The following is a 23,287-nucleotide window of genomic DNA, read 5'->3' on the forward strand; positions in this document are numbered from 1 at the left end:
AGGTAGCCTTCTTAACGTCTGTCTGAAATTCCACTCCCTGATGCTGCCACTTTCCAACAATCGCTCACGTATGACTCCTACTTGCCCTAGACGCCCCAGGCCTCGATCTCGGCCCAACAACGACCTCCTCAGTACCAAGCCTTCCCCCATCAGCAGCTTCTTCCGAAGCAGCAGTTCCATCCGAACCAGTCTCTGTCTTCGGAGTCCCGCGTTAACTACTTGGCGAATGCGACTAACAACTATGTACTTGGCGAATGCGACTAACAACTATGTACTTGGCGAATGCGACTAACAACTATGTACTTGGCGAATGCTTCGAGCCGAAGGGATGTCGGTAATAACCCCTACCCTCTATCTCCTCCACTTCCTTCTTCACTTTCCTCCTTTACACCACTTCAGACTCACGGTGCAGCTGCTCCCCCTCCTTGAGATCTTCCAGAAGGCGACAATGACGCTTTCAACCATGGAGGAGAACAAGAAGGAGAGGAGAGTAGATCGAATGGAGAGCAAATGGACGAGGTGGAGATGCAGCAGCCTAAGATCTCGAGGAGGGGGAGCAGCTGCACCGTGCGGCTAAAGTGGTGTAAACGAGGAAAGTGAAGAAGAAAGTGGGAGAGATAGAGGGTAGGGGTTACCGACATCCCTTCGGCTCGAAGCATTCGCCAAGTACATAGTTGTTAGTCGCATTCGCCAAGTAGTTAACGTGGGACTCCGAAGACAAAGACTGGTTCGGATGGAACTGCTGCTTCGGAAGAAGCTGCCGATGGGGGATAACTCGGTGTTGAGGAGGTTATTGTTGGCCTGAGGTCGAGGCATGCGGCGTGTAGGGCGAGGGGTAGGAGTCGTACGAGGGTGATTGTTGGAAAGCGGCAGGATGATGGGGTGAGGTTTGAGATTGAGGTTGACCAGCTCCTCCTCCATCGCGGGTGAAGGGAGCAAGCGAGAAGGGGTCAGCGAGAAGGGCTCAGAATTAGGCAAATGAGACGTCAGAATACGTACCCTGTTCATGTTGAGTTCTGACAGGAGCCATGCAAGACGAAGGCGCGAAGACAGAGACCATGGATGAAGAAGGGAACGGGCCGCGGGAAAAAAGCAAACAAAGAGTGAACGTCGAGGCGTTCGGAGAGCACGCCCGAAGGGAAACCTGGAAGAAAGGCGACAGAGTTGCTTTGATTTGTCGAACGTGTCCAGGTTGAAAGCGAACGCGCAGACGTTCAATTTTGAGCCTGGACAATTTCTCTTACGCCGTCGCGTACTCAATTTTGACGGTTGTTTACTAGAAAAGTAGCTTCTCGACCAGCGGTTCTGACCAGTGAGCGCACGCACTCGCCATTCAGCAGTAACGAGCAAAGCTAGTCAGACGCTCGGACAGACATGTTCCGCAAACTCCGCGGACATCGGGTACATTCTTTTCTCAGCTTAGCAACAAGCAAGGTTCCTATGAGAATCCCTAGTACATAAGCTAGTATTCGATAGCATGGGCGGCAATTGCGAGAATTACGTGTCGCGGCTCGCCAGCCACGCCGGATATTCACCGGCGCCGACGCCTGCTTAATCCGGCGAGTCCTGCGCGCGGCCTTCTTCCTCGATCGAGAAAGAGCAATGTGCGAGACACGGTCCACCGCGGTGCTCTCGAACTCGTAATCTGCGCTCGTACAACCCATATAGGGAAAGGGCAAAAGTACAGGTTCACTCGCCCGCCAGAACGAAGCTCTTTGTCCGCCCTCTCTGCTCCCACCACCTGCCTCTGCTGTGGACAGCTGCCCTCCGCACGCCTCGACTCCTCGACGACGTAGCTGAGCCGTCGCGTGAACCGGGTCCTGCAGCAGGAAACAACACATCTGCCTTGACGTAACCTTCTCGCCCGGCTCTAAAGCTCTCGATACCGCTACCAGCACTCTTCCACTCGTTCAGACTACCACACTCCTTTCACAACTCGCCATGCCCTCCCCGAAACAGTACAACAAGCGGCCGAAGAACCCGCCCCGGCCGTCGTCGCTCCAGACTTTCTCGACCGACTCGGCGGCATCGTTCCGCTCCTCGATCCCGGTCGCACCTGGATCGGCTGCAGCGACTCCTCCTCCCGCCGGCGTCGCCGGGGCTCAGTTCCGCCCGTCGACTCCGACCAACTCGTCCGACTCGCCTCCCTCGCCCCGCACGTCCCCTACCGCTACCGGCTCGTCGAGGTCCCGTACCTCGTTCCGCAAGCCCGTTCCGACGTTCGACTCTCAGGGCGAAGCACCTTCGCCCAAGACGATCCCGTCTGCCGCCTCGTCTACCATCAAAGCGAAGCCCCGCTTGACCAACCCGAACCCGTTCGCCGTACCCGCCGTCAGTACCATACCCGAATCGGACAACAGCAGCAACAACAACAACAACACCCCCACCAGCCATGGAAAACCGGCGGCAATCGAGATTTCGAGCGCTGGTCGCAAATCTCCAGATGAACTGTCCCCGACCTCGGCCGCGCCTTTCGAGCGCAAGGCGTCCCCTGACAAGAGCCCGCTGCCTTCGCCCACGCTACACTCGCCGTCTGCCGATGACGAAGGCGACGACGAGTTTGCAACGCTCAACTTCAACCGCCGCCCGTCTCAGTTCGATCCGATTGCCCCCTCGTTCCACCATCACGCCGGGGGACCGCTCGTCCCTTCTTCGAGCGGATCCCGTTCCCTCGTACCGAAATCGATTTCGACGAAACCGGTTCCGGGAATTCCCGCGCCCGGACCCTCCCCGACCGACCGCTCGGGACTGCACCATCGCAAAACGTCGTCAGGTCACGTACGACAACAGTCCATCTCGCTCTCGTCTCCGTTCCCTTCGACGCAAGCGTCTCCCGTCGCTGGCTCGCCGAGGAGTTTGCTCCCTTCGCACGCTCAACACCCCGACTCGAGGAAGATCTTGCCCCTTCAACCGGCGGCAACTTCGGCGATCCCTTCGAGGACGCGAGCTCCTCTCGACACGTTCGCGAGTGTCGAGATGCTGCAGGGTCAGCGCGAAGCGTCCGACAAGAAGCGCGGGACCGAAGTGTTTGGTCCGGCCGGTTACGAGGGTCGAGCGCATTCGATTCACGAGAACTCGGGGTTGCCCGTAAGTCTCAACTTTAGATGAATAGCATGTCGAATGGACCCTGAGAACTGATCAAATTGATTAAATCTGAAACAGGCTTACTCGCGTCACCAAGACCATCTCTCGAACCTCCACGCTGCGAGGAACCCTGCCCTCGCTCAACAACACCCTTCGACCCTGCCTGGTGGTGGACTTGGACCTGCGATCCCTCCCCTCGTGCACGACTTTGACCCGGCCAGCATTGCGAGTCAACTACGCGAGCACGATCTCCGGCGAGGTAGCGAAGATGCTCGAGGCGAAGTAAGTTGAACCCCTAGACTCAGTTTCTCGGGTCAGGCCATATACTGATCAAGAGCTTGTGTATCATAGTGGTCTCGAAGGTTCTCGGGATCATCGTCAGACGATGCGCTCTCGCCCAAAACGGCCGACTTTGGAGGCATGTCGGTCCCGACTATGGACATTGGCGGAGCGAGTCTCAACCCCCAATTCTCGTTCCCGGCCCGCCCTGGATCGTCCACGTCGTCGTTCCCTTCGTACGCGTACGACTCTCACAACCAGGATCAAAAGGAACTCTTGACCTCTGCGTTCGACGACGACGATGTCCAGAAGAAAATCACGAAGAAATCGAAACTGTTCAAATCGTTTGGCGGTTCGAACAAGCAGCAACAAGAGACGATGGCGAGTGTGTGGGCGACCGAGAACTTGGGTCCGACCAGTCACCCGTTCTCACTCGCGCCAAGACCTTCGATCGTCGCGCTGCCCGTGTACCCTCCCACCTCGGCCAACTCGGCCAACTCGGTCACGGGCAAGTTCAAGAAAGCCGGTGCCAAAGTATCGATCTTGACTGCCCTGCTCAGCACCGCCGCGACTGGAGTGTACCTCGCGTTCCGATACCAGCAGCTGTTGAGCGTCGAGAGAAAGATGCCGAATGTCTTCGTCGGCGGGTGGGCGTTCCTGGCGCTCGAAACCATCGTCGCTGCCATGATTTGTAAGTGTTTCTTGGCCTCACCTGCTCCGAACCTCGTCAATTGACGAGACGTGCTTGCTTTTCTCAGCGATCCACACTATCTTTACCGTCTTCACGTACAAGCCGAAAGGCTCCGCTCCCAAGCTCAGGCTGCGAGGAGACCAGAACTTGCCCTCGGTGGACGTGTTTATCGTTTCGTCTGGTCAAGCCGATCAAACCGTTCGTTCTCCGTTCCTTCATTTCCTGTTCCTTGCAATACCCAAAGCTCACGTTGTCGGCGTAAATCTCGCAGGTATTCGATTGCGCTGTCGCTGCTGCATCGATGGATTACCCTGCCCACCGATTCCGCGTTATGGTGCTTGACCCCACTTGCTCCTCTTCGCTCTCGACCTCGCTCGCCAAACACGCCGCGTCCCAGGCGTGCCCTCACCTTTCGTACCACCGACGAGAGCTCAACGTGTCCCCATTGTCGTCCAGGGACGAGAAGAGCGCGAGCAAGAAGCAACTCCTCCTGTCCCCCAACGCTGCTCATCCTCCGAAGGAGAAGAAGGACCGATTCGACAACAAGGCCAACTCGATCAATTTCGGTATGCAAGAAGCGAGCACGTTTGGAATGAAAGGACCTGCAGATTACATTGCGGTCTTTGATGCCGATGTGAGCATCCGATTCCCTCCTGTCCTTATGTTTCCACTACTTTGCTAATGAACGATTCTGTCCGATGTGCAGATGATTCCCGAACGGAATTACCTTCGAGCTGTCCTTCCCTCGATCTTGAGAGACGACAAAGTTGCGTTGGTCAAGACCCGTCACGGCTTCATCAACCTGCCGCACAAGCTCAATCAACCAACTGGCACGATGATGAATGCTGCCGAGACTGATGCGTGCGTCTCCCCTGCTAAACCCGTATCGCGTCGAGACATGTCTAACGACGTTTCTGTCGCTTGATTCAGTGACACTCGTTCTGGCTTCCTTCTCCGCCGCAACGCCTTGAACAAGATCGGAGGGTTTCCTGCCGATTCGTGGATCCACGACGGGCAAGCCGAAGCGCTTTTGCTCGGACGTGGCTACCGCGTCGCTCAGGTCGAGGAGGTCTTGCAGTGGGGTATGGCGAAACCTACCTACACAGCTCAGGTCAACTTCATGAGTGTCAACCGCTTGGGACCGCTTCGAACGGCTTCGCGTTTGGGATGGTTCCTCTCCGGAGACAAGGTCAAACTCATGGTCAGTTCTTTCGGCGTTGGTTCACCGTCGTCATATGTGTTCTGCGGAGCTGATTCGAAGGATTCGATATTCACGTGCAGCCGTGGAGCGCCCGCATCAAGGCGATCGGCAAGGCTTTGCTCCCTATCTTCAGTCTCCTGGTTGTTCTGTTGGCCTATGTCTACCCCTTCATGTTCTCATTCGGAGGTGTACGTGATGCTCGATTCGTTTTGCGGTGTGCAAGTTGCCGATAACTGACCTTGATCGCACTTCACAGATCTTGGTGCTTACGCCGAATCTTCGTGAACTCAACAAGCTCCTGCAAGCAACTCTCGTCATGATCGTGCTGCAGCGCCTTCACGAACTCGTCTGGGCCTGGTCGACCGGACTTCATTCCCCTCGTCGCGCATTCCAATCCTGGATCTTCTCGGCGCCATACAACGCGTTCGCGATCCTGCGTCTCATCCTGCCTCGTCAACTCGGTGGATACGCTCGTGGTACCGATCTCGACATCAACGAGACGATCGCTGTACCTCAGCGTCAAGTGTGGTGGAAGCGCCTGATCTGGTTCGCGTGCGATCCCCATGCTGGTACCATGTTTGCGTTCTGCGCCGCAGTTGGAGTCGCAATCTGGCGTATCGTCAAGGACTACGAGCGAGGCACTGTCGACAGTCACCAGACTGCCTGTAGGTTCTTGATTCCTTCGTCCCTCGCTTGCGTCTAATTCAGCTTACTAACAAGAGTTCCATCGATTTACAGTGACCGTCTTGCTCACCGTTGCTTGGCCGAGTCTGTTGTGGCTGGAATTCGTCTTTGCCGCTTTCGTGCCGTTGTAAGCATGCCTTCTCTCCCCTCTAGCAATAAATGTATGACTGGAAGCTTACGAGAAACGATCGTCCCTCCAACCAGTGTGTGCCTCTTGTTCCCTTCCCGACTCTTGACCGAACCTCGCGAGTCATTCCTGATTCGAGACCACTACTCTTCGGTCGCTCGTCCGAAACATCACTTCAAAACTGCACCTCCGTTCAAGGTGTACCGAGCGCCCGAGTTCATCGTCGGAGTGTTCATCGTCGCGTGGGCAACCGTATGTGTCTGCGTCGGAGAACTCACCGATGTTCTCGCTTGATCGGGTCAACGTTCTCGATTCCCCCGTTTCTCTCTCCCCTTCTCTCAGTTCTCAAACTCTCCCCCTCTTGTAGCCGCTAGTATTCGTTCTAATCGTCCCTGTCTCTCCTCAACGTCTCTCTCGATGCTCTCCTTTTCGTGTGTTTTCATCTCAGGACATATCGATATCGTGTTTTTTCGGTTCTTCATTCTTGTAGCCATTCCGTTTCTACCCCCTGTGAAAAGCCGATTTCATTTCTCTCTCGATAGCATCATGAGAAAATGATACAATGCATGGGAAGACCCTAAAATCATATTCCCCCTACTCGAGTTCCATTCGGTAATTGTAGCCCTTGTTGTGGACAAGCGATGACGGGTAATCCTCGTACATCGAGATTGTCGAGGTTGAAATCGGTTCCAGCCCAAAACGGAGTTTGCCCTCGAACCTTCCAAGCGTGTTTCGTCAATTCCACCACTGCGTTCCCACTTCCGACCTCGGCCGAAGATAAGGGGCTGGAGGGATCTGAAGGGTAGTGTAGCGTGTACCCGTCGTCGTGTTGAACGTAAGCGCAACATGTATCGTCTCGACCAAACAAAGACCAATACAAATCTCCCACGACAGATGATTCAGATGAAGATGAGGCGGTTTCGAGTTTCGAGAGAGAAGACATGAAGGTTGAGATCGGAGTTGGTAAGAAAGTGTAGATGATTCCGAACAGGGGGAGCGCGAGGAGGAGAATGAAAATCGAGACGGTCCAGCGATTGATTCGAAAAGTTCGATCGATGAGTTTGTCAGGTCTTCGTGGGCGAGCATAGACAGGGGTGGCAGAGTCGAGGATTGAGAGAGTCGTTGTCGAGATGGATCGGTCGATCGCTGAAGGCTTCATCTGGGAGTCTTCGAGAGGGGTCAATGCTGTCGAGTCTCCCTCCATGCGATCATACTGTCCATTATTTGGTCTTTGTTTGACCCGTCGTCCCCTCCTGCGGCAACACGCGCACGTTGCACAGTTCCTCAACGAGAATGTCCACGGCCACCAACGCTTTGGCATGAACCACACGGATAGTGCAACGCATGCTGGCAGTAGCAAGACAAAGTACCCCCATCTGTACCGGAGGTAGTACTGATTTGTCCAGTCGTACTCTCCTGCCAGCATGGGTTTGCCTGCCAAATGAGCGACTTTGGCCGAGGAGGAGAGTCGGGATCGATACGTCGGATAGAAATGATCAGAGCTTTGTCACGAGCGTCCGAGTGTGAGTAAGCGCATCGATAGACGGGGATCGAATCAAACGTGTACGTACTGTAGATCGACCGTGGAGATCGAAAGTTCGTCGTGTCTGACCCCGTAACTTCCACTCATGACGAGCGTCTGGGGAGCGAGCTCTTTCAAAAAGGCCGAGATTGCTGTGGTCCATTCGACTGGAGGAGGGTAGGCCTTCCCTGTGTAACCTCCCAGCTCGTTTCCGGTCTCGAACGCAAGGATGGTGGGATCTGTCGCCAACGAGAGCTGGCCCCGAAGGACAAAACGAGCCAAGTCAATTGACGATGTGAGAGATCAAGTAAACATGGCCTCACGTTCGTGTATGGCGACGTGTGCGACAACAGAGTCGCAATGTAGCGTCTAAAGTCCTGATAGACGTCGCTGTTGAGATCGTAGAAAGGTGCAAAATCCGTCGAGGACAGATTCCGCCATCGCAAAAACGTGGGAATGCCTGCGCAGAGCGGACTCTCTCATGTGTCAGAGCGGTTTGAAAGCATTTACATTCAAGAAAGACCAGGCTCACCCCCATGGTAGTAATCATACTGGTCCGTTAGCGGGATCACGAGACGCAAATCGTACCTAGCCGGGCGAGAGTGCAAATTCGCATCAGCTCTACATGCGATCGTCGTGAAGCTCTTTAGTTGTGCGTCCTTACGATTTTGCCGCAAATACTGCAAAGTCGATTGCGTCCCAGGCGCCGGAGCCTTCGGGCTTGAACGTGTTGAGCGCGTTCTCGACCGAGAGGCCCGTTCCAAACGAGACGCCGAGTGATGTAGACCGAATCGTTGCTGTCTCGTCAACAGCAGATGAGTTTCAGATCCGGTTTGTAGTCGGGTTCAGTAGCTAAGAAACGCACTGGCGCCCATGGCTTTTGCGACTGCCATGATTTCGAGCACTCGAGATTTCGACGGATAGCTTGGATTCGGATTCACATTCTCGTCGAGACCAAGCCAGTAGATGTTGGGGCCCTGGACGGGAAATTCGTTTCCGTCCACCTCGAGTCGCGCTCGATTCCGCTTGACATAAGAAGTCGGAGTCGCAGACGAGGCTTGGGTGGCAGCTGACAGTGTATACCGCGCTGCTGTGCTGGTTGGTGTCGCCAAACAGCTGCGCGACCGAGCAGTACGGATTAGCAGCGAACAGGTGGGGCGCGAATCGAAATCGAGGCGATGCAGCGTGCTACTCACGCAGACCCTGCCATTGTTCGTCCGGGCAGGGAAGCTAGAGGATTGCGACTGTCCTCTTCACGTCTGATCGAAGCTCTGAGATGTTTGACAAGAAAGATGGTACATTTCTCTCATCTTGAAGGTACCCTCTCGCATCTCGTTCTATCTGAGCTTCTTGCAGTCTAAACAGCTCGATGCGTCTATGTTCCATATATTACAGCATGGGCTGCCCCGAAACGATCGCTTTGGACGGCACTCTGCGTTCTCTTCCACTTCGACCTTTCCGCTTGAGCGACGCCCGAGTGCGCGTTCGCAGCGCCTGTGAATCATCAGATTTGCCAAGCGACAAATTGACGGGATCACCGGTTCCTGAGGGGAAGCAAGAACTCGGCACGCGGACGTCGGAATGACGTAGGTATTCGCTCTCGCTTTCCATTTGTTGCCTCAGCAAAAAGTGGAGCCGCCGTGGGTTCCCGTGGTTGCGTAGTCTAACCCCGGCCGGGACTGCAACTTGTTCTCCTCTCCTTCACTGCCTTCGAAATCTCCTCGATTTGGTCTCGGAGTCTCACAATGCCGAAGCCGCAGCTGTTTCTTCCAGCGACGATCCTTGCCAGTGTGCAGCTGGTGACAATCGCATTGGCTGGATCAGCTCCTGACTGGACGCTCTCGACAAGCGACCTGAACCGCACTTCATGGGAGCGACAGCCATTCGTTGCGAACGGCTATATCGGTCAACGAGTCCCTGCCGGTGCGTCGTCCCTTTCGACCTAATATAATATGTATTGGCGTTGCGAGCTGAACCATTCGAGTCGGTCAGAGGGTATGGGATACCGTCAAGTCGAGCCAGTGCTGCTTGACGGGGACAAGAGTCAGGGGACCAACGGATGGCCCCTGTTCGACCCACGCTTCACAGCAGCAATGGTTGCAGGATTCTACGACTCGCAACCGACAACGATTGGAACCAACTTTGTGAGCTTTGGTTGACTCCAGAAACAAGTTCGATTCACTCTGTCTTTTGTGCTCATGATGTTGAAAAACTAGCCTCAAACGGGTGGCGAACAACCCATTTCGACACTTCCAACCTGGTCATCCCTGTACCTCACGGTCAACAACCAAACTTATGACATTTCGACCAGCGACTCTGCAATCTCGAATTGGACTCAATCCCTCTCGATCCAGGATGGCGTCGTACAGACCTCGCTCGAATGGACTCCACAAGGTACCAACCATTCGATCAATCTCAAATACACCTTGTTTGCGCACCGAGTGCTGCCAAACTTGGGCGTCGTTCGTCTCGACGTTTCCGGCATCGCAAATGACTCTGTTGTGGCCGTGACAGACGTTCTCGATGTGAGCCCCATCTCCTTCGTTGAGAGCACCTGGAGCACGAGAAACTCATTCGAGGCTCTTCTACAATTTGTGCAGGGCGTCGGTGCTTGGAGGACCGACTTTGTCGACTCTGGCATCAACGGAACCAACACGATCTTTACCGCCGTGCGTCCACAGGGGATCAGCAATGTGACCGCGTACGAGGTGTCCGTGCTCGACTTTCTCGATTCTCCCGTCAAGTACACGACCGACAATGGCACTTCTTGCTACCCCGCGCTCTCGACCAACGCTTCGACGGTTGCGCAATGCTACCGTCTCTTGTCAGTCCCAACGTCTGGCTCGTTTTCGGCGGTCAAGTACGTCGGTATCGCCTCGAGTGATGCATTCAATGGCACAGAAGCAGCAACTGCTTCCAGAGCTGCGCAAAAAGCCAACTCGACTGGGTACTCGTCCTTGCTCGAGAGTCATCAGCAGGCCTGGAAGAACATCTGGAACGACTCTGACATCGTAATCCCGCAAGATGGATTGGAAGAATTGCAATTCGCGACTCGAGCGAGTCTCTTTTATCTGCTCAGTAACGTGCGACCCGGAAATGAGTCGACCGGCCTCGGCGACAATTCAATCGCACCAGCAGGTCTCACATCCGACTCTTATGCCGGTGCGTGTTGAAAATTCTCGTCACTTGAGCGACACTTACGAGTTGATTCGGAATCAGGCCAAATCTTTTGGGACGCGGACACTTGGATGTTCCCCTCTCTCCTTGCCCTACAGCCCGAGTATGCCGAGTCGATTGTCGACTTCCGCTACCGTCAGCTCGGCGCGGCCAAGGAGAACGCGCAACAGTTCAACCTGAGCGGCGCTTTGTATCCGTGGACGGCGGCTCGCTTCGGGAACTGCACCGGCGTAGGACCATGCCACGACTACGAGTACCATTTGAACGCAGACATTGCGCTCGCCGTGACGGATTACTACTCGCAAACGCAAAACAAGACGTGGCTCGCCGAGAAAGGTTGGCCACTCGTCGAAGCGATCTCGGACATGTTTGCGACCTTTGTCGTGTACGACAATTCGACTGGACAGTACTCGACCTACAACGAGACCTCTCCCGACGAGTACTCGAACCACAAGAATAACAGTGCCATGACGAACGGGGCGATCGCCGTCACGCTCCGAAACGCCCAAGCTCTCGCCCAGGTACTCGGCAAGGAGACTCCGTCGAACTGGACCGACATTGCAAACAACATCACGATCCTCGTCGATTCTTCCAGCGACATCATCCTCGAATTTGATGGCTTCAACGGAACGACGGCGGTGAAACAAGCTGATGTACGCCCCGTGTTCAAAATCTTCCGCGGTCTCTCAAGCTTGTTTGGCGCTGAACCTGTTCATCCTTGCAGGTCGTTCTCCTCACCTACCCCTACCAATATGAGCTGTCCAAGACGAGGGCATTGCTCGCTCTTGACTATTACTCGCTTGCGACATCTCCAAACGGACCAGGGATGACTCGCTCAGTCTTTTCGTGAGTTGCCACCCAAGAAGGGAATAGATTGTGTAATGACACTGACCTTCGATCGCGTCGATGCCAGGATCGACGCTGCCGAGCTCTCCCCAGTTGGATGTGCCACCTGGACCTACCTTCTCGGCTCGGCGCAACCGTACTCTCGAGCGCCTTACTACCAGTTCTCTGAGCAGACCAACGATGTCTATGCTGACAACGGCGGCACAAACCCTGCCTACACGTTCCTCACTGGCCATGGCGGATTCCTTCAGACGCTCACGCACGGTTTCACTGGCTTCCGGTCGAGGATCGATCGCATGTATCTCGATCCGCTCTTGCCTCCGCAACTCGAAGAGTACACCTTGAAGGGGTTCAAATGGGGCGGAAGCTCGTTCGACATCCGACTCGCAACGAGCAACACCACCATCAAACACACGTCTGGCAATTCGACAGTCAAAATCGAAGTCTCGTCACAGAACGTCAAAGGTGGCAATTAGCGAGTCATGAATCCCCCCCATATTCCTAAAATGTCTTTGCAGCTAACAAGCTCGAAAACTCGATTTTCAGTACACTCGATGTTGGCGAAACGCTGACCATTCCCACTTCGGCTACAAACGGAACGCTCGTCGCGGGCAACCTGGCACAATGCGTTCGCGTCTTGTCAAACGACACTTCGTTTGAGAACCGGAACGAGTACATCGTTCCAGGTGAATACGCACTCGCAGCTGTCGACGGTGCAAACGCTGTAAGTTTTTTTTTTTTGGCTTTCCATTCGCTCTCGGGCGAACTTGCGCGATTTTCTTTCTCCTGACAACGAAGAAATTGGTTCTTTAGACTTTTTGGAGACCGAACTCTCCTGCACCTGCTACTCTATCTATAGATCTATCCGAATCGAAGAACATCACGGCACTGCACTTCAATTGGGGCGCTGGTACGTTTCCTTCTTCTCCTTTCTCCGGGACCATTTTGTGTGTCTGTGGTCAAAAGCAAAAAAGATCTAAAAAGCTCACGCCTTTCGCTCCCTCTGCACTCACCCCTTTCTTAGCTCCGCCTCTCACCTACACGGTTCAAGCGGGTTCATCTCTTTCCAACATGACGACCGTCGTCTCGAACGCGAGTATCGATATCTCCTCCCCCTTCGACGCAACGACCGCGAACGCCGTCTCGATCAAAGTCGGCAACTTGACCGATCACATTCTCGAGAATTCGTTACAAGCTCGATACGTCAATTTGACGATCCAAGGTTCGAGGGAAGGAGATGGCTTGGGAGGTACCGTTGCAGAATTTGCGATCCTGTAGTAGAGATTTATGGAATTCCTCGATCTTTCCTGTCTCTTCGAAAAGGGACCGTCTCTATCTCTCGGGTAATTTCCGAGTAGGAAGTGACTTGATAAAGCGATCGTTTGCTGTACAGCATCGAAGGAAGGAGACACTGGAATAGGGCGGGGGAAAAAAGTCGGAAGGATCACTTCAATACAAAATCACACACAGTAGACAAGCAGCAAAAAAGGGGGTCACGAAAACGAATCAAAACTGACGAGTCTCGAAAAAGACGGCGTAGAGGAGGAGAGAGAACGAGTTTAGATGTGAAATGACTGGAAAGGGAGAAGAGGGACAGATTTGCGAGAGGAAAGGAGAGGTTTGACCAAAACAAAAAGAAAAGTGATGGTTTTTCAACTATGCTTTGCTAGGATCGATTCCGACTGAACCCGTCATTTTCGTTTCGAGTCCGTGTACAGTTTCGATCGAAGTCAACGCTTTGACCGCGATCAAAACTGTCGGAACGAGTACCATCAGAGTGACGAGAAGAGCTGCGAAAATCCCCCGAAAAAAGAAATCAGACCTCAATCAAAGAGAAATGTGGGAGGAAGTGCAAATGGCTTACAGAAGACGAGAGCAGGGGTGAAGAAGACGTAGCGGTGAAGGAGTCCCGATTTTTCCGCTGGTTCAAAGATCGAAGTTTGGTTGTCCTTGTGTTTCTTCTTGTCGTCTTTCGCGAACGTGTCGTAGTCGACAATCGAGTGAGATCCGAACGAAGGAGACACGTTGATCGTTTCGCCATTCCATTCCTCCTCGTCCTGTTCGAGACTTTCAGGAGTCATGATTTCCGAGACTCGAATATCGCTCTTCTCTTGACCTTTGTCGACACCATCATCATCTTTGTTGTTGTTTTCGACACGATCCATCATATTGTCAAACGCTTGCTCCTCCTTGATCTCGTCCAATACTTCGGCAATGAACTCTTGTTCGTCTTCTGGGATGTTGTCCGAATCGAGCAAGTCAGGTTCAAGGAGTTGACGTTTCAGGTTGTTGTTGAGGTGCAGGTTGGGTTGCTTCGTGTTGAGTTTGCGAGGGGAAGAGTAGGTTGTCGGTAGCGCCGTGACAATCACGGCATGAGGAGATGCGAGGTTTGCCAGGTGGTACGCAACAGCTTGATCTACATTTTGGGACAGAGAAGACCATCAACAAACCTTGGAATGACGGGACAATGGGGAAAGAAAGCTTTTCCCTCACCAGCAGTTTCGAGTACCCGTTTCCTTCCGTCTGCAGCTGCACCTCCACTGAGTTCCCACTCTTCAAGTCCATCGACTTGCACGATCCTGATCGTCTTGACCTGTTCGTCTCGTTCGGGTCCGGTCCACAAGGTCTTCTCGAGTTGACTCTCAAACACGGCTCCACATTCCTTCTCGAACCTCCGCACGAGTTTGAGAGGTCTCGACAGAGTGTGTTGTCGCACATAAGGTTGACTCGCTCGAGTTTCGGCATGGTCCACGGCAGCGTGAATCCCATTCGGTGAATCGGACGCGGTGGGAAGTCTGGCTAGGTCCGAATAGTGCAATCCGGGGATCGACACGACTAGGAGAGACGACAGCGAGCACAGGTCGTCTTCTGGCGAGTAGGTTTGTTGGGTTGTCGAAGCGGAAGCGGAAGCGGGAGTCGAGAGAAGCGAGAGAGCATCGAGTCTGTCAAGCAGGATCGAATCCCCGGGGTATACGTTGGTCAGCACGTTGTACGGTCAGGAAGCTCTGATCACAGTATTGCTAATCGGGCCGGGGAGCGGTGAGGTGCGTCGTGGTCGAGATGCGTCAGTGCCCCTGAACCGGCCTCATCAGCCTTCACCCGCGCTCTTGCGCGAGTGCTGCAGCCCTGTTCCTTCGGCGTGGTCTCAACGAGTCGCAGTCCATTCGAGGCTTGCACTGTCGAACCTCACGAGCCGGAAAGCGATCGAGCCGAACTCACTTGGCATCACTCCACGCGAGGATCGGGTACGTCCCCGTGAACGCGTTGACTGTTGTCGCACATGTCAGTGCGAGTGCGGCGAGAGTCGGACGATGCATGATTCGGGTGACGATGATGAATGAGGAGGACCGACAGCTTGAGAGCGCGCTCGCCAACTCTACGCGATAGCTGGTCATGCTATCTCTCGTTACTTGAACCAGTTCGAGGCCTCCGGTACAGCTGCTCGTTGCTCATAAGTATGCTCTTCTGATTCCCCAGACAAACTTGCAGTTGCCGCGATCGAGACTTCGAGCTGAACCGCGACCTGCACGAACCCTTTTACACTCTCTTACCTTCCGAGGAGCCAGCTTTTTCCAAGCAGTACATGTTACAGAAAACAGAGACCCCGTGGCTATCTTGTACTAGTTTGACGAAAGAGAGAGAGAGAGAGAGAGAGAGAGAAACGCGATGCTCGAGTAATCGAAATCCGAACGACGAGGAGTTGCGATTATCCAAAACAACACGAGAGACAGGGAGGGAACAAACAGGCGAAAACGGAAAGCCATACACACAGGCACAAAAAGGAACACAGAAAGAGCGAATGCAGAGTGGCAGGGTTTTCTTCCTTTCAGACCCCATCGTTGTCATGGATGAACGCGCACTTGTCACCCCAATCACATCCTCGTTTGCTTTGAAAGTACCGACACGGGACCGTTTTGCGTTTGCTCGGGTTCGAATACCGCTTCTTGGGACCATTCGAACCTCCTCCGAATGGACCCGACGGAGGTGCGACCGGAGTCGATCGATCATACATCGAATGAGTCGATGGCTGTTGTGATTGTTGCTGTTGCTGCGGAGGTACGTAGCCGTGGTAGTTGTCGTTGCCAGGTCTCCAAGCCGTACCGTACGCGTTCGATTGTCCCCAGAGTGCTTGAGGCTGCTAAAGAATCGCGTAGCGCAGTTAGAATCTAGTGGCCTTCTCGAGCGTTAAAACGTGTTGTACACTTACAGCTTGACTGTATCCGTAATCTACTGGAGCAGGCGCACCAACTCCGTTGTGATGAGGAGGAGGGTGTTGCGCGTCGTGCTCGAGGCCGAGGTTCTCGACCGTCATGCCTTGGTATGCAGGTCGACTATCAATGATCCGTTTGATTTGATCGACATCGTAGTTCTTGAGCGCTTCGAGGGTCGTGGGATCGAAACTGACGCCTTCCGGAATCGGTTGCTGAGCTTGTTGTGGAGCAGGGGGCATTTGGGTCGAGACGGCCGTGTTGAGTTGACCGAGGAGCGATTCGATCTGATCATTCGCAGCGAACCCTCCTTGCGGTACTGAAGCGGCTTGGGCACTCGCAATCGCAGCGACAACTTGGTTGTCTCCGGCGAGGTCGGGAGAGAGCGGGATGACTTTCGGATCCGGATCGGGTACAGCGGGAGCGTACTCTGGGGGTTCAGTAGGACTGTCGAACGGTGTCAAACTCGTGTCGACTTGCATCAGAGTCGCTTCACGTTCGGTTTGGATTCGGGCTTCGGAAGAATCCGCTTCTTGACGGAAGAAGGCAAACTCTTCGTTCTCGGGAATAACGACGCCTGTCACGACAGAATCGTGAGCCCGTTGAGGCAGCGAGAAGAGTGTAAGAGGACAAAGAAGTTTACCGACTGGCGAGTACCATTCCATTTCCTCCTCCATTTCTTCGTCTTCGTCAAGGTGCATGGCCAAAGTCATACCCTCTTGTTGTTCCATCTCCCTAAAGTTCTCGCCCGCTTCCTGTCGATCGAGATCATCAATTTGCATCAGTACGCAGGCCACGAGCGCGAAAACCGTTTTCTCGAATTCGGGCTGACCTCTCCTTCGCCCAAGTTGAGCGTCGGTCTTCCTGGAACTCCATCATCGTCGTAGATTGCTTTCTCAATCCATCGAATCGCTTCGAGGTTCTCGTCAGGCTTCCACCGAACCGTCTTCTTGACCTTGGTCTTGTGCTTGGAGTCCGAGACGCTCGAGGCAGAAGAATCGGCACCAGTCGCTGTTGCTGCTGCCGCTGCAGCAGAAGCCTGCTCGTTGTTCTTCTTGGCAGCAACAGTTGCCAATGCAGCCCGCATGGCAGATTGAGTTGACGAGACGGTCGAAGGGTTCTTTTTGAAACTCATCGAACCGACTTTGGTTGGGTTGACAGGCGCATAACTGGGTTTCTTGGTCACCGTCTCCTTTGTGGTAGTCGTCGAGGTGATTTTCGCTTTCTTTGCTACAGCTGTGATCGCGTGACGCAAAGAAAAGACGATGGAGTCAGTAGAGCGAATTGGAAAACCATACGCCCGACAGGATCGCACGTACCTTCCTCTGAGCTCGCACTTTTCCTTTTGCCTGAATCCTTGTCTTTGTCCGACTCTTTCGAACCTGTTGAATTCGCACCATTCGTTTTCGCGTCTTTCGGGTCTTTCGACGTGATCGTGGCTTGGTTGTAATCGGCTTGAACCTTCATCCATTTGTCAAACAACCTCGAAGCAGCGGCTTTGACAGCTGTTCGTAATCAACACGGAAACGTTCATCAGCAAATTGAACGGGGTAAATAAGAGCGAGTGGGGCTAGGAAAAGCAGAGAAAAACTGACCTCCTTCGTCGCCCTTGAGTCGAGTGAACTTGCGCAATTTCGAGGCGACGGGTTTCAAGTTTGCGAGATGTCTTCCAGAGATTGGTAGTTTGGCAAAAACCTGTTGCGCGCGAAGATTCGCAGGAGAGATGTTCGAATGCATGCGCACATGGGTGTGATGGGTAAGAGTTAGGGACGGGCAAGTAAACAGTCATCGAGTCAGCGAGAAAGATCTCGTAAGCATAGAGATACAGTGATGCGTAGGAAATGGGGCATGAAGGGTCATGGCGCGCGAGAAATGAGAACAAGAATGTTCTTTTCATATTCTTCTTTTTTTTGCAAGCAAAAGTCCAATTATTTCTCTCTCGGCATGTCCTTTGACCCGTGTGTAGCGCGTCGATCGTTTTGCATATCGTTCGAGGGCACGAGTTGTCAAGAGGAATGCAACGGAGAGGGTAACCGCTCGTCGATTGGAAATTCGACGAGCAGTTCCGGGGTGGGATAGAGATCGGAGGCTCGGAAGGGGAGAGATTGTGCGAGCAATGCGCGTGTTCATCGAGTAGAGAGAACGAGAGAAGCGGACTGACCTGTAGGATTAATGCGAGAGTCTTCTGTTCCTCCTCTTTGCGCCGCTTCTCCACTTCGTCGGGTTCTTTCTCTTTCGCCTTGTCTTTTTCTTTGTCGCGTTTCGAATCGAGACCACGACTAGCGCCTTCGAACCAGAACGATAACAGTTCGATCCCTTGGCTTTTACCGCCTTCTCGACCGTGGTCTCCTTCCTGAACCCACGCTTTCCAGAAATCTTCGCCAGCATACTTGAGCAAATCAGTGAGAACCTCTCGACGGCCTTCAGGCGGAACGTCGGATCCATCAGACCAGTCAGACAGGGTCGAACTCGGACCCGCAACGTGATTGAAAGGGGAGATCAAGTGAATCAAGCGTTGAGCAGCCGAAGTCGGAGCTCGAGAGAGTCGAGTCGAGGTCAAGTTGTTGCGAATGTCGGGCAGAACTTTGTTCCAGCGTTTGATCGCTTCTGACGAGGACGAGGACGAAGCAGATGGTTTCGCAGCCGGAGGGGAAGAGCGAGCACGAGGTGTGACCACTTTTTTCGATGTGACGGAAGGAGGTGGAGAAGCTTTCGAAGTCGAGGCAACAGGTTGGTGCGAAGGTTTGCTGGATGAAGCTCGAGGCGGAAACTGAGCGTTCGTCATCATGGCCGGGGAAACAGTCGTCGCTGCTGCTGCCGCGGACGAGGGCTGAGCGCCTGAAGGGGAAGGTTGGTAAAAGGGCGTCGAGCTCATCGAGGAGATTGGCCCATTGCGATTAGCTCGATTACGCTCGTCCTGGATGAGCTGACTCTGCATCGCGAGGGTCGAAGACGGTGGTGGGTTCGAACTCCTGTTCGTGAAGAAGGAGGAAGGGTCGACCGAGGGAAGCGTGTTGTAGTAGGAAGATTGCGATGCGGGCGGCACAAGCACATATGGCGCCGAATAACCGAGGCTCGCGGAGGTCGAAGCGGTCGGGTAGGACGGTGCGCTCGACATCTGTGCAGGCGCATAGCCTGTCACAGCGGGCGCTGGGGGCGCAGAATACGGTGTAAAGGAAGGGTTCAGGCCATTCGCGAACGTCTGAGCACTAGGGGCGGTGGCTCCTCCCATATGCGGGGACATCCCCATCGAGTTTTCAAGCACGGCGGCGTACGAGGCGCTGGGGTCGTTCTCGTCACCCAGTGCGCTGTAATCGATGAGGTCGGCAAAATCGACAGCGGAGGATCCGTTCATGGCTCGTACAGACGTTGATGACGTCGAAGGGGGTCTGACGAGTTTCGCTGAACGCAAGAGCTAGACGACGTCGGGAAAGCGAAGTCGAGGGAGTGCTTTCGTCAGTAGACTACGTGCACGGTTGTGGTCCAACGGAAGTATCGAGTGTCGGTCGGGTCGAGCGAGATCGTGCTAGTCCTCCTGAAAATTCCGTTGCTATGCGCGGATTGACCTGAAGCTGTAACACATGCGATCGAAAGCGAGAGCAAAAATGCACAGAGAGAGAGAGAGTCAGTGCTCGTGCGCTTATTTAGGGGAAGAGGATTGCTTCCGAAAGGATCGAGGCCCCTCCGATCGTGCCCGTCCCGACTTTTCCGACACCGACTCTCCGCGGCTTTAAGGTGAATATTTCCTATTCCGCACGCGGGGGCTTTACTGGGACTCGATTCGGTTTATTGCACAGATTGCATCAGCAGGACCGCGATGACCTCACCTATTGGACGCGCAAGCCGCGATTTCTTTTTATGAGACAAGCGGGAGAAGAGACTGGTCATCACACAAGCAAGGGAGGGTGACAGGTCAGCTGGCGGATCGTGAGCAGTACAGGAGATTATAGACTGATGCTTACAGGATAGCACGCGCAGATCTGGGTCGGGGGCAGGGCTGACGAGGCGCCGGGCGGCGTGTGCTGATAGCGGAGAAACCGAACGAGCAGAGGGCGAAGGAAGCCGCGCGCGAGACCGTGACTGGCGCCAATAGCACGCTGAGAGTCTCGTGAGTCTACTACAAGCGTGCGTGCGATTCTAACGAGCCTGCACGCCGAGGTCCAGTCGCGCTGGTGGGAGCGGATTCAAAAACCGGGTGGAGATTCTTTCGCGATGCGGGCAACGCGGGAATACTGGGCACTAGCGCGCGTCTATGTCCGCGTAGTCCTGAACTTTGGCTCCGATCCGAGGCTTCTGACTTGAAGAGCGAGGGCGATGCGGGAAAGAGAGAGAGGGCCCACGGCGCGAGAGCCGCGTCTCAGTCTGACGCCCGGGAGATTGACCACCACCAAAGACCGGCCTGCGCTCTCGCCCGCACACTCGCACTTGTGCCGACCTGTTGGCAGGTTCGCGCACCGGCAGGCATCGTTCGTGCGGCCTGCTCCTCCGGACGACGCGGGGAACGAACGCGCCTCCGCCCGGCGGCCGCTAAGCACTCGTGCGCGTCCCAGCCATGCTGCCGCACCCGCAGGCTGTGCAGGTGAACCGTGCGATGGAATACGCGCAACATCCGATGGACCATCTCCAGGCGCAGCAGCAAGGGATGCAAGCCGCGCATCAGCGCATCATGCTCCAGCGCCAGCAGCAGCAGCAACAACAGCAGCAGCGCGCGAATCCGTCGGTAGCGCAGGGTGGGGGCATGATGCTGCCGCCAGGTGTGCAACAGGGAGGTGCAGCGTCGATGCAGCACCAACTGCAACAGCGGGCGATGCACCCAGCGCAATCGAGCGCCATGGCCCCACCCCCGGGTGCGATGCAGCGACTCGCCCAGGGTCCCCCTCTCCCGCCGGGACCCATCCCGCCGTCACATCCGTCTCATCCACACCACCAGGCATGGCTTGCGCAACAGCAGCGACTCCAGCAGGAGGCAATGCATTTGCAGCAGGGCGGCCCGCCTCCTTCGAATCACCTTCCTCAGCCGCCGAATGGATCGCATGTACAGCAGCAGCAACAACAGCAGCAGCAGCAGCAGCAGCTTCGCATGGCGCAACCTTCGTATCAACAATCGCTAGGACAGCAGCCAAACGGGCTCACTTCGCATCATCCGGGCTCGCAAAGCCAAGGTCCCGTTCCATCTTCGGGGCCTCAGCCTCCACAAAATGCACATTCTCAAGCGCACGCTCATGCTCATCCTCACGGTCAAATGTCGGTACATCCAGCCTCCCAGTCCCAATATGCATCGCATCCGTCTGCCAATAATCAGGGCAGCATCGCTCCTCAAGCGCGCACGATGCCCTCTGCTACCAACTTGCGCAACGGTCAACCCTCTGCCCAACCTGGCGGTCACGGTCCTTTCGCTGTCCCTTCGTCCCTGCCCCAGAGCGTTGCTGCGTCTCAGGCCTCTGCATCTCAACATTCTCAATCTCCCGTCGCAGGTCGAAATCCCGCGCAGCAGCAGCAACAGCAACAAACGCAGGCGGTACAGCTTCCACCTGGTGCAGTCGTTCAGCAACAGCAGCCGCAACAAGCAGGGCAAACACCGGTACAGCGACCGATCTTGCGGACGCAGATGAACCCTCCGAGTCAGCAAGCGAGTCTCGCGCTTGCCGCGCATCTTGCCGTGCACGGGTTTGTCGTCATCTTTTTCCAGATGGAGGCTACAGATGAATATTGACGATCTTCTGATTGTGCGCAGTACTGGACCGATCACAGCAACTGCTGTACCAACTGGAACGGCTCTCTCTCGGCTGCTTGCCCTGACCGATGCCCTGACATTCGCACTTGAGGTGAGAAACAGCACACTCTTGACTTGCCCGCCGTTCCGTACTCATTCTGCATGATCAGGACGAGAACCCGCTCGATTCCTTGCGGACAGTGGTGAGCGATTACTTCACCGATGCGGGTGTTGTCAAATTTGGTCTGTACGACAAAACGGCTCAATTGAGCAAAGTGTTCGGTCCGTCCTTCTCGACTGAGCCAAGCTGGAATTCCTGCGTGTACTGCAGGCTAATGCATCGCCTTGTTTCAGAGATTCCATGTTCCGCGTTTCCACGATTTCAGCATCTCAACCTCCTGCATGGCGTCCTCTCATCGACACTGTCGCCCTCCTTCATTCGCGAGTATCGACTCACGACGCCCGACACGAACCTACAGTCTCCCGACTCTCCACCCAATCCTGCCCCTCTACCTCAGGTCCATATCGGGTACCTCCTGAGGGCCGACGAAGCAGTCTGGACTTCTCGATTCTCGAGTGGAACCAAAGTCGACCTCGTCGGCACGTTGACGGTGCATCTCGTGTTCAAAGACCTCGGCAACGGTCAGCCCATGCTCCGGGTCGAGAGTTTCGAGTTTGAGAGTCGCGGGCACGAGGAATGGGTCGTGCGTGAGGCGATGGAGTTCCTCCCTCCCGGTACTCCCGCAATCAGTGCGAACGGGATCAAGGAGGAAGAGCCCACGTCAGCTGAAAAGGCTGAGCGGAGCAGGAAGGCATCTACGAGCAGCGCGAGCCAGCGGAAAGGCATGACGACAAGAAGACGAAGTGCCAGCGCGAGAGAAGAACAGGACGTCGATCAAGACTCGAACGCATCTTCTACGAATGCGCCGGACAAGAACAATGACAAGGACAGACACGACGAGAACGGAACTTCGCAGTTTGCACCGAACGAAGATCGCCAACGGACAGCAGGCCCGACCGCAAGAATCCCTTCGAGCTCGGTCGGTTCGTTTGGAGTGACAGAGATGGGGATGCGATGTCTTGAGGTGAAAGCCGTTCTCTCCTGCTTTGCTGACAATGGAACTCTCATTAATCGTCGATCGCATGACCGCGCTTCAGATTTCGGAATCAGTCGCTCAACTGCAAGACCTGATATCGTTCTCGCTCGAGTCCAACATCGGGCCCATACGTGAGTAGAATATGGACTTTACTTCGATCAGAGGGATCCTGATGGCTTGTCATCATTGACTTTCGACAAACAGAATCTCTCGCACGGTTCGCCGAACGACGGCGTAGCTCGATGTACGGTCCGTCAACCCCATCACAAGCACAACAAGCATCTCTGCCATCGTTTGGTCCACCGCCGCACCAACAACCTAGTAACAATTTTTACTCGTCTGTGACGGCTTCGCCACATCCGAACGGTGCCGCGTCCAGCATGGGCCCTCCAACGCAACGGCCTCCGACTGCAGGATCGCCAGCGACTCTAATGAACGGCGTGAATGGGCCCCCGACGGAACTCATGAGTCCAGTCGCGCTCGGTTCGAACGGGAACGGCAAACGGAAACTGGGTAACGCTCCTCCTGGTACTCCACATGGAATGGAAGGTATCGAACTGAATGGAAGTGAACCTGGGAGCCCTCAAAAACTCATGCGAGGGAACGGAGGGGCTCGAGGAAGAGGAAGAGGGAGAGGGAGAGGTTGTTGATTGTGTCT

At 54.8% G+C, this 23,287-nt stretch overlaps 6 protein-coding genes across 6 annotated transcripts; 3 read left to right on the forward strand and 3 right to left on the reverse strand.

Annotated features, from left to right (window-relative positions):
• Positions 1-1,941: 1,941 nt before the first annotated feature.
• Positions 1,942-6,360, forward strand: JCM15063_006051 (uncharacterized protein; the record flags this gene model as incomplete). The annotated part of the gene is made up of 11 exons (XM_076676807.1): positions 1,942-3,087; positions 3,163-3,366; positions 3,436-4,054; positions 4,122-4,252; positions 4,326-4,688; positions 4,761-4,915; positions 4,985-5,255; positions 5,336-5,443; positions 5,512-5,920; positions 5,994-6,066; positions 6,144-6,360. 11 exons carry the CDS (start codon positions 1,942-1,944, stop codon positions 6,358-6,360), a joined length of 3,696 nt encoding a protein of 1,231 aa, XP_076536266.1.
• A 289-nt stretch (positions 6,361-6,649) lies between these two features.
• JCM15063_006052 (uncharacterized protein) lies at positions 6,650-8,798 on the reverse strand (the record flags this gene model as incomplete). The annotated part of the gene is made up of 7 exons (XM_076676808.1): positions 6,650-7,568; positions 7,638-7,843; positions 7,912-8,048; positions 8,121-8,176; positions 8,253-8,385; positions 8,454-8,704; positions 8,785-8,798. 7 exons carry the CDS (start codon positions 8,796-8,798, stop codon positions 6,650-6,652), a joined length of 1,716 nt encoding a protein of 571 aa, XP_076536267.1.
• A 535-nt stretch (positions 8,799-9,333) lies between these two features.
• Positions 9,334-12,889, forward strand: ATH1 (alpha,alpha-trehalase ATH1; the record flags this gene model as incomplete). Its single annotated transcript, XM_076676809.1, has 10 exons — positions 9,334-9,511; positions 9,581-9,732; positions 9,805-10,113; positions 10,189-10,750; positions 10,808-11,418; positions 11,490-11,611; positions 11,679-12,086; positions 12,158-12,335; positions 12,425-12,521; positions 12,636-12,889. The coding sequence occupies 10 exons, from the start codon at positions 9,334-9,336 to the stop codon at positions 12,887-12,889; spliced, it is 2,871 nt and encodes a 956-aa protein (XP_076536268.1).
• Positions 12,890-13,267: 378 nt separating this feature from the next.
• Positions 13,268-14,928, reverse strand: JCM15063_006054 (Ac45/VOA1 transmembrane domain-containing protein; the record flags this gene model as incomplete). Its single annotated transcript, XM_076676810.1, has 4 exons — positions 13,268-13,401; positions 13,476-14,027; positions 14,105-14,553; positions 14,831-14,928. The coding sequence occupies 4 exons, from the start codon at positions 14,926-14,928 to the stop codon at positions 13,268-13,270; spliced, it is 1,233 nt and encodes a 410-aa protein (XP_076536269.1).
• A 509-nt stretch (positions 14,929-15,437) lies between these two features.
• On the reverse strand, positions 15,438-19,174 carry JCM15063_006055 (uncharacterized protein; the record flags this gene model as incomplete). The annotated part of the gene is made up of 7 exons (XM_076676811.1): positions 15,438-15,749; positions 15,819-16,396; positions 16,463-16,574; positions 16,652-17,055; positions 17,139-17,324; positions 17,415-17,514; positions 17,981-19,174. The coding sequence occupies 7 exons, from the start codon at positions 19,172-19,174 to the stop codon at positions 15,438-15,440; spliced, it is 2,886 nt and encodes a 961-aa protein (XP_076536270.1).
• Positions 19,175-20,371: 1,197 nt separating this feature from the next.
• JCM15063_006056 (uncharacterized protein) lies at positions 20,372-23,279 on the forward strand (the record flags this gene model as incomplete). The annotated part of the gene is made up of 6 exons (XM_076676812.1): positions 20,372-21,486; positions 21,554-21,644; positions 21,703-21,814; positions 21,887-22,617; positions 22,691-22,760; positions 22,834-23,279. 6 exons carry the CDS (start codon positions 20,372-20,374, stop codon positions 23,277-23,279), a joined length of 2,565 nt encoding a protein of 854 aa, XP_076536271.1.
• Positions 23,280-23,287: the final 8 nt, after the last annotated feature.

This window comes from Sporobolomyces koalae, assembly GCF_050403365.1.
Source record: "Sporobolomyces koalae JCM15063 DNA, S_koalae_JCM15063T_v1_ctg5, whole genome shotgun sequence".
NCBI lineage: Eukaryota > Fungi > Basidiomycota > Microbotryomycetes > Sporidiobolales > Sporidiobolaceae > Sporobolomyces > Sporobolomyces koalae.